General features: G+C 40.2%; 1 protein-coding gene across 1 annotated transcript; it reads right to left on the reverse strand.

Moving 5' to 3' along the window:
• Positions 1-10634: 10634 nt before the first annotated feature.
• Positions 10635-11665, reverse strand: neurod6b (neuronal differentiation 6b). Its single transcript, XM_026314138.1, has one exon. The coding sequence runs from the start codon at positions 11637-11639 to the stop codon at positions 10635-10637; it is 1005 nt and encodes a 334-aa protein (XP_026169923.1). The 5' UTR covers positions 11640-11665.
• Positions 11666-18485: the final 6820 nt, after the last annotated feature.

Consider the following 18485-nt stretch of genomic DNA (forward strand, 5'->3'; position numbering starts at 1 on the left):
TGTGCGTGCATGATGCTTGGGGTACATTATATGTGCACACACTTTCCTCTTTCCTTAACATGTCACAGAGAACGCTTAATGACTTGATTGACGTACTGTTTTGTTGGACACACACCCCAATATTGGACCCACCTTCCTCGCCTTACGCACACACAATACATTCATAACGCACATATTCATACACACATACATTGTGTCAATGTGACTGATAGGGGCCTGACTGTGTATGTGTATTTGCGTGTGCTCTAGACCAATATCTCCTTGCTTCCTCCTCCCTCCACCCCTCTAACCCCCTTCTCTCTGGTGGGCAGTTCTTGGCACCGATCCTGAGTCGTAAACCCTCCTGGGTTGCCAGACTGTGGGTTGTTAAAAACGTGAGGCCCTCCGTACCTCCTCCCCGTCTCTGCAGGGCAATCTTTAAAGGCAGCAAGGTGTGACGGCACAGACTGGCAGCTTGGCAGCCATGCCCGAGGATACCAACGCTCCGTCAGCCGTGAACGGGCACCATCACATGGGTTCGCCTAACTAATACGCTCGCCGTACATGTGCCTTTCTCATGCCTCATCTGTGCCAGTCAAAGACAAAGGAATTCATTAAGAAATTTCACATGGCGCTGTTTTGTGATTTCGTCGGGTTATAGATAATTGGGAATTTCACACAAGCTAAGGTAACTGAGGGATAGATTATCCAAATGAGTTCCTAAAAGTTAATTACACTCACTTGTCTGTATGTGCCCTTGATCTGCTCAGGTAGGGAACAACAGGAAAACTTATTTTACGGAAGCTTATACAGGATATTTCTCTAACAATATGTTTCTCATTCTCATCATGGATTTTTCCTCCACCTTAGGTGCCACTGAATGCTGAAACAGACACTTCCCAGCAGGTTGCTTGCCAACCTGTCAGAAAACTGCTACACCAGGAACATTATCCTACCAACATAAAAAGGAATGCACAGCTAATGCTTTTGCACCTTTAACATAACCAATATCATGCACAAGCTTGAGATTTTGCAGGAGCAATTATCACATTTATTAAAGAAAAAAATCAGGCATTTGACAAAAAAAAAAAAAAACAGCATCACCTGACACATAAAAACTTGTGATATTCAGCATACTTTCTTCCATTTGCCTCTGTGATACTTTCTCCTACGCTTTTTATGCAGACATATGTGTGACACTTGAAGCTGTTATCATAGCTGGAAGTGTGAAAGAGAATTGTTGCACTAATATGCCGCTCTTGAGTGTTGTGACAGGAAAATGCTTTTCAGTTACAGAATTGGCATTTTCAAGTCTCATCTGATACAACAGTGTTTGTCTTTCATACTGATAACAGTGAAGCCAAGTTTGCAAATCAGCTTCTCCAGAAAGGCTCAGATAGATTCCTCAGAGAATAAGTTGTGCGGTAAAATTAATTCTATGCTACTGGACGACTTACTGCATTTTTAATGACATGTTTTACTCATAAAAAAAAAATCTGATTGCGTTGTCTGACCCTCTTTGTTTTGAAGCTTCCACTGAAGCAAGACGAATACAAAACACAAATGGACCATTAAACTGACCTTCAAACTGGGCCCTATGAAAATCAAATGGCTGTCAGCACAGTGATGGGGAAATTTACCATTCTATAGCCTGTTTCTCTCCAGTGTGAAATTTGAAAAATACACATCAGATGCTTGTTTACATGATCCCCCTTCCTTTTGAAGTAACAACAGCTCTTGCAACTCGGGTGAATAAATCTAGGAAAGCTCCCATCATACAACATGAAAGTAGGGTTCACATGGATGCAAACAGAACTCCCTCTGCAGACTGCTTTGGCCTGTTGATGTGATTGTTGCTTTCATATGAAACGGTAGCACATTACTATGAAAACTTGTTATCTGATCCCTGGCTGAACTACACACACTACACACACTACACCCTCTTCTACACAGTCCTGCATTTGGATAAAAAAAAAACCCTTAATTTGCCCTGAAGGGATAAGGATCGTGCCTCCCAGGTTGTCTGTCTATAGAGTCTGTCGTTTCCACAAACATTCAGTAAAGTGCATTTTACATATTAGCAACATAAATTGGCCAACTCTATCAGAAAACACACTCTTGTAACTTCTTTGTATCCCTTCTTTTGAGATAGTTGGGGGGTGTATTTGACGATAGCACCGTTTGATGGTGCAATTGATGGGAAAGTTCTGAAGAAAGTCCCAAAGCCTCAGAGGAATTTGATTACCTCCATCCATTATCTGCACAGTGAGCAATCGCGAGGCTCACCATCTGTCATCCGTTTCATTTGCATCGTCAACACCTGCCCTGCCTGTTTATGCCTTCACATTTTTTATAAGCTGCCTTTCATGGCAGGGAAAAATGTTGACTTTTCCTACTAAATACATTAATTCCACAAGTTCAAAGAACATATTGAATGTGAACAACTTGGTTTATGTCTAATGGAATTTGGAAACTCTCTTTTTTTATTGCTAAAGATAAAAAAAATACTCAAAATGCCTTCACAGCTTAGTGAGCAATAGTGTTTCATTTCACAGACAGATAAGCTAGGTAGATAGATAGCCAGATGATCAGCAAAAAAGTGTCTCATTTCATTAATTATTTGATGATAGGATTGTGTAGCAAACTATCTATATGTCGATAGATAGATAGATAGATAGATAGATAGATAGATAGATAGATAGATAGATAGATAGATAGATAGATAGATAGATAGATAGATAGATAGATAGATAGATAGATAGATAGATAGATAGATAGATAGATAGATAGATAGATAGATAGATAGATAGATAGATAGATAGATAGATAGATAGATAGATATCACACCACCTCCTTCTGTTTGTTACCAACACATTGTGCTGCATGCACTCCCACTTCTCTCCCTCCCTCCTGCCTCAATCCTCCCCCATCCATCCATCCCGTCTCCCATATCCCCAGGTGGTGCCGACGGCTGCGGGACCCATTAGCGACAGAATTCCTGCCTCCAGCAGGCCATGCGTGTCCCGAGTGACACATTTTTGGACCGACACCAAGAATCCAACCCTCCGCAGACAGCTCACTTCCCTCTGCAGTCACCACAGTATGTGCATGTGTGTAATGTGTGTGTGTGTGTGTGTGTTAGGGAGAGAGAGAGGCCTTGCGAGCACAGCATGAGTCCCACAGGAAATGCTTGAAAGGCAGTATGGGCCAGATTGGTGATGGCGCAGAATGGACTAGAATACTAAAAAGAAATGCAAAGATCTTCTACAGTAGTCAGATCATACGTCGATAGGATGAGTCTCCTGCCAGATTGGGACATTTGCTACAGTCATAACCTTCACAAAAATCTTCCATTGTGCATTTGCATGTCTTACAATGTAAACTGTAAAGACATATCCTCCTTCATAGAAAATTTTAATTGGATTTCGCTGATGCTTATTGTTGTTTGTTGCTGCTCTTTGCCAGCTGATGCCTGTGTACCAAATTTTATTTTACAAACATTTCCTGCTCTGGAAGGAGAACTAGTTCAAAATGAATGTTTTATTAAATTTTGCATGCATTGCATACAGTGAAAGTGCAGTACAGTGATTACTTCATCTGAATAGATCACACAAGTGATATTCAATAGTCAAGATTCTTATTAATCCTAAGGCGGAGTGATTATGAAACAATACATTATGAGTTAAGGAAGAGAAGTAAGTCCTTTTGGTATAGATATTATGAATGGATTCTTTCTCCATACTAATAGATAGTTAATTATGTACCTAATGACTCCTCACAAAGCGCTATATAATTAGTCGAGATGAGCCAAGAAAGTTCCTACTTGTTCTTACATGTTTAATGTTGGTGATTTCTCATTTCCAAATGGCAATGTGGGTGATGGTGGTGTAACATTAGTCTCTGCGGAGCTAGAAAAAGGTATTGATGATATTGCATGAATAAGTGAACATGCAATAAAATAATATAGTTCATTAGAAAAGTATCTATGTATTTGCAGCACCTATATGAATTTTAAAAAAGCAGTAAAAGCAGCTTGAATATTTTTGATCAGTTTTTCCATCTTCAGCACATTGTTACAGTTCTCAAAGCATTAAGAGCAAAGGCTACCTCTCCAACAAAACATTTATTTTGTCAGTCAACAGTTATTTAAATGCATCACCTTATCATTCCTTAAGTCCTTTATAACACCATTACAGATAACTGACTGCTGCCCGTGTCTAATGTCTGTCTGCCCCATATTCAGTAAACTCAGCTTCATCTCCTGCACTATGTCCTTGATATGACAGAACATGCTCATATGAGCTGAATTTGACAAAAGGTGAAGAATTCACAGAGCGAACATGTGATTTATGATGTGTGAACTGAATATGTACTAATGATTCATCACTGTTTTTTTTTTATTGGAAGACAGTAGAAGATAATTGAGATGCTATAATAAAACAGTTCAGTTAGAAACACTGTGACAGTACAAAAGGTGATCTGATATCTATCAATCAACCAATCAATCTATCAATCAATCAGATCTGTTGATCTTCTGACATATATATTAAGGTTTCTATCCAGCTGCCATGAAATTGACTGATGAGTTGAGTAGTGGTAAGTTCATCAACCAAACTGTGACCAACTATATTTGACAATGATGTTTTGTCTCATCATGAAGCTGGGACAAAAGAGAAGTCACCAAAGTTTGACTAAAGTCTTTTAGGCAGTAACCACCTGTCTACCTGTCTAGCACTTACTGTGTGTTGTGTGCAAAGAGGTTCCAATTATTGTCTTTACAGATTTATTTAACGTGTAGTTTACAACCTATTATAAACCCCTGTGTTTCACAGTGCTACAACACTATAGATATAGCCAGGAAAATTGCAAAATAAACTCAACACCTCTTGGGACAAAACCGAACATTACAGGGTTAGGATTTATAGTTGAGCTGTTGGATGGCGCTCTCTTTAGTTTGTGTAGTTTATATTTTCTAGATTCTCCAACATAAAGTTAATGACTTGTACTGAAAGAGGTAGATTGTGTTGTATTTGCTTATACTGGTGCAGCTTGCAGACGTCATTGTCTTTCATGTCTAAGTGTGCTGATTAATCAATAAGATCAGATGATCTGCAAAGCTGCATTCTTAATCATAGTTCATTATTATCTGACTTATTTAAATTTCTATTTGTATTTCAGCCTGTAAACACAGAAATACTCGCTCTTTGTCTCGACTGCACTAAGGTATTTGCAACATTTTCACTAAAAATAAACTCAGATGGTTGTGGTTTTCATTGATTAAGATGAGACGACATTTCTAGGAATTTACATCAACTACAATTTTTTTTTTTTAAATAATGGGAGGTTAAAGCTTAATATGACCAAATCTGAGATGGACATTTGCTTAAAGGATAAAGACCACATTTAAAAATAAGCTTGTTGGCAAAATGTGGACATCATTACTCTATCAAATATGCTATATTATATATCAAATATGCTGTCTATCCATCCATCTATCACACACCACAGTGCCGTCATCACTACCAGATGCTCACATTCACAGTCAAGGGAATCAAAACCACTTCACCCAGTATCACCCGTGTTTCTCAGTCTGCCCTGAAATAGGGTGTTGCTGGGGTGTCAGAGGATCACACTCCTGTAAGCTTCCCACCTGCTCCAAAACCCACCCTATACTGTCTCAGATTGTAGCCACGCACACTTTCTCTCGCTGTCACACATGCATACACTGAGCCAGAGTACCACTAGACAAAGAGTACAAAGCACGAAGGTGATGTAGTGACAGATGCTCCTGTCACATACTTAGCATATCTCCACCTCCATTAGTGCAACTGCAGGAGTTGGTATGTGTCTCATTCTGTGGAGATCATCAGCACTACTATTCATATCTCATTCATTTCCACTCTATCTGACAGATAAAAGCAGCTCTTAAACAACAATCCCTCACCCAATATTTATCCAATCTGACCAAATATTATAATTAATGCTTCTGTCTCTGCTCTCTCCTCGAGGCCAATATATTCCCCCACGTCTCTCTCCCTCCCACTCTGTCTAACCTTTCAGTGCCAAGTTCACAGATAGAGAGAAAGTACTTCCTGTGAGAGGCCGGGCCGGCTGCCAGAGAGACTGATCCACCAATCTGACATGTTAATGAGATCCTGGCCCACGGTACTCGAGTGTCAGGCCTCTTCTACTGCAGCATCAGCCCTGTTGTGACCTGCAACACACACACACACACACACACACACACACATCCCCACACATCTCTGCTCATATGTGTAATTTTTTTCACACATGCACTCACAAGAAACACAGGCACAAATGAAGCTGAATCTCCCCACACACACACACTCTCTCTCTTTGAGGGGAGGGGGGTTCAGTTCCTTAAATCTGTCTAATTAAAACACCAAATCCCTGTACTCCCCCCTCACCCACCACCCCAATCCTCACCCCCCCTCCCCACACACACATACACACACACTTGCACCCTCCTCCATCCCCACTTCCACCACCCCCGATTCCGCAGGAGAAATGATTATTAGGAATTTAATGGGGGAACGTTTCCCATCCCACACCATCTGGGGCTTGGGAATGGCACGAAATTTGAGAATGTTTGCCGACGTGGCAGGGAACATTATTTTCATTTTTCTTGACTGGTGATCAGATTTTCAGACATTGCAGGAAAAAGGCTCCTGATTACAATAAATTAGCATAATATATAACAAAATAAAATACATATAAAGATGAATCTGTGTGTGTCTATGTTACATGATTGCACAAAACTTTTCTCAACTTTAGAGATGATTATCCTGCAAACTTTTCCCTATAGAAACACAATGTTTATTTTCCACTAATCATGATATCACATCTCAGATAGCAAATACACTCCTATACGCTATATATCCCCCATTCCTGTCCTTCACCTCCCACACAGAACTGGGCCATATGCTCCCTCTTTCTCTCTCCTCAGTCATTTCTCCCTTTCTCTCACGCTCTCTCCTCCCAACTTAATGAGCTGCGTGAATGTAGGGGTAGGTGTACACATTTGACCCCGTGCTAAACTGCTGCATGTGTGGACCCTGTGGGTGTGAAACAACCCCCTCCATCTTCCTCTCTCCTCCCTTGCCAGCCTCCATGTGAGGACTCAAGAGGGATTTGAACCCTCAAACACAAGTATGCATACAGATATTCACACGTACACACACACACACACACACACACACACACGCACTGGAAGAAAATTGACAATGTGAGAATCTTAGTGGACAGATAAGGCCTGATTGCGGAGTGAAGGATGGGGTGCTAAAGAGGTGGCTTAAGAGCCCCAAAGGGACACCCAGTAACACAGTCTCCCTGTTTTATGATTATAGACGAAGCCACGACTGACTGAGGTAATGAAGACAGTTAAACAAACCGTCTTAATAAAACAAAACAAAAAAAATCCGGTGTTTCCAGGTTTTTCCTAAAATAAACGAGTTGAATTTGTGATTTCCCAGTCACTCCTGCTGGAGAGACCGTTCTCCAAAAACATTATGTATCTGTCATTATCTAAATCAACATGAGACAGGTCCCAGCACAATCTGAAATTCTTTGCTGTTGTTTTGCCAGAAGAAGAAGAAAAAAAGAGATGCTATGCAGTTTGTGAGGAATCCTGATTTATGTAATTGCTAGAACCTGAAGAAAAAAAAAAAAAACTTCTTTCCTATAAGAACTTTCCATCAGGAATTTACTGGGATGCCTCTGGTTTTCTTTTATGCAACAAATTTAAACCTGGTCTACCTGGTGTATAGTCTGTAAATGTGTTGGTTTATTATCACAAACCTTTCGTGCTTTTTTTTCCATCAGTTGATCTTTAATAAAAAAAGAGTGAATTAATACAGAAAGTTAACTTAGCCGGTAAAAAGGTTTGTTAGTTGTCAACCTGATATACTGGGTTGCAGCTGCAGTGAAGATATTACAGATTGTTAGTTCATCAGTGCTCTGATACAGCCTGATGGAAAACATTGTTACTTAGCATGTCTGTTACTCTTTCAAAGATAAAGTTACTTTTCTAAACACACAGCAGAGCGGTCGGGCTCTTTCTCACTCCCAGCTGTTGTCTGCTGTACCTACACATCACTAAATATTTCTCCCATGGCCTCCAAGCTATTCCTGTTAAAGTTACTAACAGGTTGTCAGTATTATTGTTAGTGTTATTACAGGGAGTTGTAGGAAGTGTGTGTGTGTGTGTGTGTGTGAGATAATGATTTTAAAAAAACTTTATGGATAAGAAAACGACCGAACCAATGCCTATATAAATCAGTTCATCCAGCATGTGTCCATTATCGGACACAGACCTAAACACAAATATGGAATAACTTGATATTGTCCTATTTTACTGCTCCTCTGAAACGGTTAGTGACGTAAAACGTTCCGCTAATAAAGGGATTAACTCCATTTAATCTCTTTCTTGATCCTCACAATCATGATCACAGCTGAAGAGTCCCACAGGTCATGAAATACTAAGATTAAAAAAAAAAAACGAACTCATATATTTGCGTCTTCCCTCCGGAATAAACACAAAATGTCATGGGATTACCAGTAAGACCATAGCACTTCTCTCCTAACTGGGAGGACTGGGATCAACTGGCTGTGCTCTCTGGCTGACACCCAGCAGCTCATGGGTTTTCTATCACCAACCAACTCTGATCAGCTGGAATCAAATTATGTCGAGAAATTCTTAAGATAAAGAATTTTTCAAACTCTGTACGAGATAAACAGCTTCATATTTTAACAAATCCTCAAATTAAAATGCAAACTGTCGCATCATTGTAGAAAATAACTGGGAATTTATTGCATTTTTGGAAATTTGTAATAAAATGTACGACATTCCTCAGCAGGTGTTGTGCTGCTCCTGTAGCACAGGCCTCATGCACGCAGCCACTACAGCCTCAGAGGTTATACAAGATTATTACACGTCTGAATTCCGCAAAATAAAGAAAGAAAATTACGCCCGGGGCGTTTTTATCTTGATTTATTTTTCTAACAAGTCATTTTTTTTTAATTGCCATCTGCTGTCATTCATTTCCACAGAAAGCTGAGAAGCAGCCTCTTCATTTTATTGCGACAAAACACATCACAAAACATGAACACATTACTTCACGAATATTTCGATCCATAACGAGTTTCCAGGAGTGCGTGTGTGAGCGTAAGTGTGTGCGTGTGTGTATGTGTGTGTCACATCAGCAACTGCAGAAATAAATTAGAGATACCATCCAATAATCATCCATCATTCGGGTAAAGTTACAAAACCAAGAGGATTTATGAGAGTACAGTCAGCAGCGTTGTGCAGAAAGACATGAAGTGCATCACAGTCGCTCCTCAGCAGGAACAGGGAAGTTCACATCAGACTAACCTAAACTTTCATTTCGTTGCATATTGATGGTCGTCGTCTCTCTTTCTCCCTCTTTTTTTTTTTAAGGCAAGTTGATCGGATTCATGTCGCTTGAAAACATTTCGTTCACCTCACACAAACCCCTTCTCCTTCCTGTGCTCGACTTTTCAGCTGTAGTGAAATATACAACAATGCAACATAAACAAAGTTTGAACTGGATGGAAAATTCACATAAAAGGCAGCACTGTTGAATTTTACAATATGTTTTATAATATATTATCCACATTCAAATTGACGGACTTATAATAAATAAGCTTAAATAAATACAATAATAATTTACATTCACCTCGTAAACACGCTATTTACTCCAAGTACAAACGCCTTTTTTTTTTGTTTGTTTGTTGTTTTTTTTTTTTTTTTTTTTTTTTACGTTTTTCCCCTAAAGCCTCCTGTAGCTGTAGGACCGGTTCAGGTGACATCATCGCCAGGTCTCCTAAACACATGCACTTCTCCAAACTGGCCTTTTCTCAGTAATTCATCTGGCCTCATCTCTTTTAATTAGATATTAGGTTCTGAGAAACGCCTTGTGAGAGGAAATAGACATATATCATTTTTCTAAGCAAAGATTGCATTTGGCTGACTTGCATAGCTCAATTAACCTTTATTGCTAACAGACTGAATCTCTGAACTCCAATCATGTTTCAGCAAACTTCCCTGATGAAGTGAACCCTCTTTAGATTCTTCTTCCCCTGTTGTTTCATTTAGCTGATTTTATTTCGCCACGGAAATCATTTTAACGACTGCAAATTTATTGTCCACTCTATTAGTGTTATCTAACCCATATCATTACACTGTAACTGTTTTCTTCAAACCTGCATCTTTAACAAATTGTTCTGCATCTGGGTTTTGTGGTTTTTCTACTGGAAACAAATTTGTGGCGATGAGCCAATAAATGTTTAATTTGATCGAATCCGAAGATCTGCTTTCAAACTGAGGTCATTTCATTTGTGTCCAAAGCAAAAACGTTCTTCTTTTTTCCTGCCTCACATCCAGAAACATTTTCTATGACGAGAATTGAGAACACATGAAATTGTCATATCGAATTTGTAGAGTTTCACCGTGTTTCAAAGAAAAATCTGACTGAACACTTAACGCAAAGTGACTTGTTAAAATGGGCATTTGTGCAGTGCATCAGCGTGTCTGGAGTCCGTTTCTTTTCACTCTCGACATCTGCGGTTGGGAAACTGCATCGCTTCTGAAACTTGAACTTTGTCCAGCTTATTGATTAATTGTGGAAAGAACCATTAACTTCCCCTTGTGCTTGGAAGGACTGGCTGCGGACGTGCAGATCGTAGGGGAAACGGGCCTCTGGGGAGACTCGGTACATGGAGTTGTGCGCAAGAGGCGTGCGCCCCGGCGCACCGCAGTAGCGCATGCCATAGTGGCTGCTTTTGCCGTAGTCTGGAGGATCGTCGTGTTTTAGGGAGAAAATCCCGTTAAAGTTCATCGGGGGGCTCAGCTGGCCGTCGAAACGCGGGCTCCCGCTCTCGGGGGACGGGTTCTCGTAGTAGGGCTCGTAGGCGCTGCTGTAGCTGTAGTGTCGGAAGGGTTTGGCGCTGTTCTCCAAGCTACTGCCGCTGTGGCCGGGGGGCGTGTTCATGTCTGAGCCAGGGTACGAGTACATGGCTTCGTAGGGCGATCTGCCAGAGAACATGACCTCCCCGTTGTGATCTGTGAGGAAATTTCTCGCGTTCAGCTGCAAACAACCCGCCACCAAGTTGGTTGTGGGCTGCGATAATCCTTTGCACAAAGTCTGTACGAAAGCGAGGAGGTCCGGTCTCTTCCCTGCGCTTAGAGTCTCTGATAGGGCCCAGATGTAATTTTTAGCCAGTCTGAGGGTCTCAATCTTGGACAGTTTCTGAGTTTTGGAGTAGCACGGCACAACTTTGCGCAGGCTCTCCAGCGCGGCGTTCAAGCCGTGCATCCGACTCCGTTCTCGGGCGTTGGCTTCCTGGCGCCGCATTTTGGCCCTGTCCATCTGTTCCTTCACGGGCTTCTTTTTCCGGGGGCCTCGCTTTTTAGGAACCCCGTTCTCATCCTGGTCGTCCTCTCTTTCATCCTCCTCTCTGTCAGAGATGTCGTCCTCGACCTCCCTCATGTCTGAGTTGGACCTGTCTGGGTTGTGCTGTCGCTCCTGCTCCAGGCTCTCAGGTAAGCTTTCACGGGGATAATTGGCACCAAACCGCGGCTCACACATGGTATGAGGTTCCTCGAATGGCAGTGTCAACATATTTCCTGTAAAATCAAAACAACAACATAAACTAAGTGCAGAACACACACCGACGTCTCCTGAAGGCTGTTAGTTAATTACCTTGTGAATGAATCCTCCCAAGAGGAAGAACAACAACAAATTGGCAATCAGGGCCACTGTCAGTTTGACTTGTGAAAAAGAAGCTTGGCGGAAGCCTTTTGTTGAATATTATGTTGTAACAGTGATTTTATACCCTAATATTCGATTTCGACATTTATTTTTAATCAAAGGTCAAAGCAAACATCCATTGTAAACGTGCGTTAAACTGTGATTCAAAGCCTATGTAGAGTCAGCAGAGCACTGAGCTGTAGGAGAGTGTTAATACTAACCTCAGGTCAGCGTGCAGTTTGCATGATCCCCAGTATCTCCCTTCAGTCGGCGCTGCAGCTTCTTCTCTTCCAAACGGCCAAATTAAAGGAAAAGGCTTAAACATGCGCACCCTCTTTTCACCGCCTCGCTGTGTTCTGCTCTTCCTTGCCTCTCTCCCCTCTCTCTCTCTCTCTCTTCTCCTTCCCTCTCTCTTTGAGGAATGACACTCATGCCAACAGCGGGTACCCATGCCATCTGCCGCTGACGTCTTGTGGCAGCAGAGACCACGTGTTCCCTGTCCCGTGGGACCTCCATTCCGTACCGATCATCTGGCAGCTCCGGTAATGGGCACCGGGAGGCCCACGTTTACCGTCAGAAACACAGACCGGAGAGGGATAACAACTAATATCTGCATCTTCCTGTGTAAGACAGATGAATTCATGTCTTTTTGCCTGGAAAAAACGAGGCATGTGCGAGTTTGCAGACAGTCTCAACAAGTGAAAAGACAGAGACAAATGTCTGAGGTCAGGATTTTAAAGAACATGGGGTCTGGGTGGACTAGACCTCAGGTTTGTGGGAGTTTGTTGCTTCTCCATGATTAGTCTCCGCCCTTTGTGAACTCTGACCATGAACTGTGGCCCAGAGTTTAGTTTTCATAGTAAATTAAATTCATAGGCTGTTGTATCTAAAGATGTAAAACAGGACATGTACAGTTAAAACACATGAAAAGCTTCAGTCTTGATTAACATATATTAAAGTGAAGCAATAAAGATGCATTTCTAACAAGCAGCTTCAAATGAGGAAAACAAAAAGACATGTTTGGACCAGGAGGGTTTAATTATACTGAGATGCAGTTTACTCCAGTCTGTTAACCCTAATGTTCTGTGTGAAGTCCTGGAGACCCATGGGGCCCCTTTTAACAGCTCAAAACATATTAACCATTATTCAATTAGCTCCATATTTAGTGACCTTTACTATTTTTACTGGAATTTCTTTTAAATGATCTTAACTGCTGCTGTGGCTTTCTGTGTTTTATAGGTGTGGGTTCTAACTCTACCAGGGTGTTAGAGAACTGTGGAGCCCAAACAACTGAAGTGACATCACAATCGAGGACAGTACATTTTAATTGTCAATTACTTTTTTATGCAATGCCCATACAGTTATTTACTTCTCCCACTGCCTCCTCCAGTGGTGTGGTGTATATTTTCAGGTGAAGTAAAGGAGTAGCACTCACTGTCTTAGTGTTTTCTAACTCGGCTTGTATTTTAACCCAACTCTTGGTCTTTGAATCTTAAAGTCATGTCTGTCCTTAAACCAAACCAAATCTTAACTGTAGTAATTTCATATCATATCATTTGTTTTCTCCAATCTGTGATTTGCAACTGTTTCTGAAGGCTCTGGCAAATCCTGTTCTCCTGCTGATAAAGAAAAAAACACTCGGGCGTTGAGGAAGCAGCTACAAACAGATATCATCTTGTTTAATTTAGAGCACTTGGGTTTCTATAGGTTAAACATATTTACAAATTGGTTTATGCTGCAGTATTATAAGTATTATTATGCTGAACCAGCAAGTAAGTAGTAACTAATGATCATTTTACCAATATAACAGTGTTGACAGACTAAATTATTACCAGCTAATTGTCACTGTTACTATCAATCAGTCTTCAATTGACTGATCAATTCATCGTCTGCTCTAGAAAATATAAAACAGGGAAAAAACCCAAAGATGTTTAGTTTCCAAAGCTATGAGACCAGTAAGTGCTCACATCAGAGAAGCCGAACCCTAACACGACTTTTAACGCCGAATTAATTATTAAATATTTACCGATTCATTTTCTGTTGACTGACTAATCGATTAATCAACTAATCATTGCAGCTCTATATAACATAGGTTAAGACATTCCAGCAGGCGCCTTCCACGCACAGGATGGTGTGAGCATACCAGAGGGGTGTGCACAGTGCTGGTACCTCAGGACCGTAGACATTAAGTACACCCAACGGAAAAGGCCCAGTGGCACGCTGCCAATTCCAGACTGGGGCACAGCTGGCACTTGATATGGGTATATGCACTCCTCAGTTATGTGGAACACACACACAAACGTATGCCTGTGAATGACCTTGTTGCAAGGAGAATCAATTAAAGCGACTTATCAATCTCTCTATATTGGACATTACAAGACATCGATCAGCAATACGGCCCTGGCAGCACAGTGCCGCAGCATGTTGTACGTTCAGAGCATGAACGCCCGCACAAAGGTGAAGGAGCAGGTTCTACAGTGACAAGCACAGCATTTCCACACCGGTGAATGTGTACGCACTTAACCTAATGTGTGTGAGACAAAGCCCCAGCACTGTACGTGAACACAACCAAAAGTACACACACGGACACATGAAAAATAATAAAAAAAAAAAATTATAGTAAAAGAAAAAAAAAAAAATGACAGTCCCTTCATCACTGCCTTCCCCCCCCAAAATGCCTCAGCTGGTCTGCTGATCGTTCTGGTCCAGCACACACAGAACACACACACACATATACAAATACACACACACACACAAACATGCGCACACACACACAACGGCATCTGATGAGTCAAACTCCCCATCTCAGACTAATCAGTTGACTGCACTAATTGCAAATGCAAATATGCAAATTTATATTAATTAATTACTCCACTAATTAGTTCTCTTGTCTTTTCAGGTAATAAATCATGGTGTGGTTGAGAGAGAAAGAGAGAGAGAGACATGGCAGTGATCTTTTGTCTGCTAGAAATCCTTGTTTCAGGTCTGAATCTGATTCCACAATGTTTTTTGGGGAAAGATCAATATTCCACTTTTTTTCCCGCAGCAGTGCTAACCTACTTAACTATTTCAATTGATATTTTATGTGCCATACTTCAAGGGTGGAAGTATTGTAATTTGAGAGGTATAACAAATAGCAGAGGTTGGTAAATCAGGGTGTCTTGCTGACAGTTCTTGCCTGTCAGCTCTTTTAATTATCACATTATCAGCTTTTATAGGCACGGTGCGTGGTGTAGAGCTGCAAATGAAGGCGCCACTGATCGCACGCTGAGTTGCAAGCGTTTCTCAATTGATGTCAGCAGTTAAAAGGAGTTTGTGTCTGGATGATGAGTGCACGGTGAAGTGGTTGAGAAGATGGTAATAATGCGGGGATACATGAGTCCAGGTCTTCAGGGTTACTTCTTAAAGTCCTTTTTTTTTTTTTTGTAAAAGCCTGTGAACTCCAAAGTCTGAGCATGTATTTTTAAAAATCCTGACATTGACTCTGTAATAAAGTCTGCTACTTTAGTTTCTACATAACATCTCACTATTTATTTTTCATTGCTTTACACTTAGGGTCATGTTCACATAATTAAGCCAAAATATGAATGAAGGGTTGAAATAGTCCCAAATACAAGTAATTTCAGCACTTGTTCATACATTATAACCTGATAAATAAATAGTGTTTGCTGCTGTTCAGTTATTTCATATTCTTCTTCTTCAACCATAAACCTCTATATGATGAGATGCTTCCATTATCTCTAGCTTTTTGCTCCGGCAGCATCTCAACTGTACATACTTAGACTGGAATCACATTATAATCATTCATTTTTTTCTATTTGCTTTGTTTATCCAAGAAAACGTCTCAAATCTCTACAAAAATTAATACATAAACATGTTTCAACCATAAATACAAAGCAGACAGCAACTCCATCTTCTAGTAATGATGTTGATTTATTATCTTATTTACTTTTTCTTCCCACAGTGAAGATCTCACTTATGTAAAACTACATAACTGTTAGAAACATTTACTTAAAGTATCAAAGCACTCATAAAACACTAAACTGACCACATTTTAGAGTATTACAATATATACTGCAGTATTTTATTCAGTAGTTCTTGATGCATTAATGTAGGAGCACAATTAACTGTAGCTAAGTAGGAGCTTTACTAATATTTTATAGTGTAATTTACAAACATATATATTTTTATAATCAAGATGATTTAGATGAATTATGAATTGTCAGCCAAAGCTGTGAGATTAATGAAGTGGAGTAAAAAGTACAAACTTTCCCTATAACTTTCCCTTAGAAGTATAAAGTAGCATAAAATGGAAATTCCTAGGTAAGAGTACAAGTATCTGAAATTACTTTCACAACATATCACATTTGTGTCACTTGTTTTTCTGATCAAATCCTCGCCTGTAACACAGAATAAGCCGGTGTAACTGAGCAAAATGAGAAAATTGATGCATGTTGTCAATAACCAGACTCGTGCTGTAAATATGATTCAAATGGGAAAACAAGCTGCACAACTCTCCTAATGGACAAGTTTTATGCTGCGGTGAGTTCTGAGAAGACGTCCAACATCCCTCACTCACCAAAGGCTCACATGCAGCATCGTAGAAGTGCAGAGGAGAGCTGAGGATTGTGGGACTGATTACCAGAGGCCAGGTCCTGGACTGGTGTCCTCCAGCTGTGCTGTTCTACCCAATTAGAAACTCCATATGCTGCCCCACTCAGCTGCTGAGTGGCCACACCTCCCACCCACACAGGTGCAACACTGTGAGTGTGCGTCTTTGTTGTCTATCAACACAAACACTCCGGTGAGAGGTAAAAGTGAAGTTTCTCCTGTGCCCATTTGTGTCTGGATCCAAGATTTTATAGCATACAGTAATATAATCAGCTCACAGATTTAATTTAATTTTGTGTGATGGTCCACCACTGCAATGCTTACTCCCAGCTCATCTCCTAACACACAAACAAAGTAACTCAGACTGTCACTGCTCCTTTGATAAGAAACACACAGGTATTTAGGTGGGTGGCATAGAAGTGCTAATGGTATTAAAATATGGGGATATGAATAATGGATATGTTTTTGAAAATGTATAATGTAAAGATGTTAGTCCTGTTTTCAGACAGAGAATGGGATGCAGACATTGCTGGAGGCGCCCGTTTCTTTTTCAAAGTACAATCTGTTCGCACACGTTCAAAGTGGCTGTGACAATCTGTTGTGGTAGAACGTGACACTTCCATACCCAGAAAGTGATAAGATAAATAAAAACGTGTCAGATATAGTTAAGTAAGATTCACATCTATAGTTTTATGTAAGTATTATATGAAATGTATGATAAACTCCATTTACCCCACAGTAAAACATGTCTGACTATAATAACCACTGAGGCCCCTGAAGCTTCTCACATGATTGACATTTGTGCAGGTACTGCTACATGGAGAAGTACCTCAGAAGTAAAAAGCTTTTTTTTTTTTTTTATTATTAATCTGGCATGTGATTTGACTGAGTTGCCAAATTTTACACATTTGTCACAAGAAGTGCTGGATTTTTTATTTTTTTTTAAAGTATGGAGCTGGAATGATTGACAGTGCCGTAATGTCGTTTTCTCACTTAATCGACACTCTTGGTGTTGATGTGGCTTCTTTCTCCCTCTCTGCTCATCAACTATCCTCAATTCCCTGTCACCGTGCTGTTTGAAACCACTTCTCATTCATAACCAGTGTGAGTATTCACACACTTTTTTTTTTTTTTTTTTTTAAAGAGTAGTTAAGTATTCCTGCTCCTATAGCCTGTGGAGTTCCTCTTCATGTTAAAAGAGAGTTGAGATTTTAGAAAATACACCTGTTTGCTTTCTTGGTGCATTAGATGATAAAGTCAGACTGACCTACAGTTCAATATGTTCTCTATTATCCTGCTTACAATTCAATTTACTGACTTCCTGTCCTTCCTTTCACAATAATACTAAAGCAATTTAATTCCATTTAAAATTCCAAATCTATTTTGCATGAAGAAACAACCTGTCATTCATCAGAAACTGTGAACATCAGTTTTGCCTTTTTACAATGCAGAATTACTGCATTCATTCAGTGGACACGTCTCATGTATTTCAGCACAGCCATCATATATATATATTTCATATTTCTTTACCAACCTAACCTCAGTCACCTTGTTAGTCTTATCATCATCATCTTCACTTCTTTATTCAGCCCAAGAGACATTAAAAAACTAAACTCTGAAATTGCAGCTTATTGTTGGACATTTTTAAAAATCTTTTTTATAGTATTACGTGAATGCCTATAAAATACAAGAACAAAAATTACATCTCTGACATGCATGTAAGCTGCTGCCAGGAGTACATGTATTACTGTATTTACCAGGACTGTCTATCCCCTGTTTCTTAAAGGTCGTACTTTTCCTATATAGGAGACTGGAGGCTGTTAGCATTAAAACCTTTAGTCTTTGTGACTTGGTGCACAGTAGTTCATTGTTTTCCAGTTAAAAAGGAAGATGAATCTGTAACAAGTAAATTCACCCCTGGCTGTTCAGCATAACTCCACCTTCTTCTCCACTCTATTAAACCCCTCTGTAACGTTGCTGGAAATATCTCAGCATGACACCACGCCATCTGTGTTTAACCAGTTTTAGCAAGAACAAGCAACATTGTGTAGCAGTGTTAAATTGCTTTGAGTTTGATTTAAACTGAAATGCTATATGATGGATAGC

The sequence above is a fragment of the Mastacembelus armatus genome, chromosome 17, assembly GCF_900324485.2.
Source record: "Mastacembelus armatus chromosome 17, fMasArm1.2, whole genome shotgun sequence".
In the NCBI taxonomy this organism is placed as follows: Eukaryota; Metazoa; Chordata; class Actinopteri; order Synbranchiformes; family Mastacembelidae; genus Mastacembelus; species Mastacembelus armatus.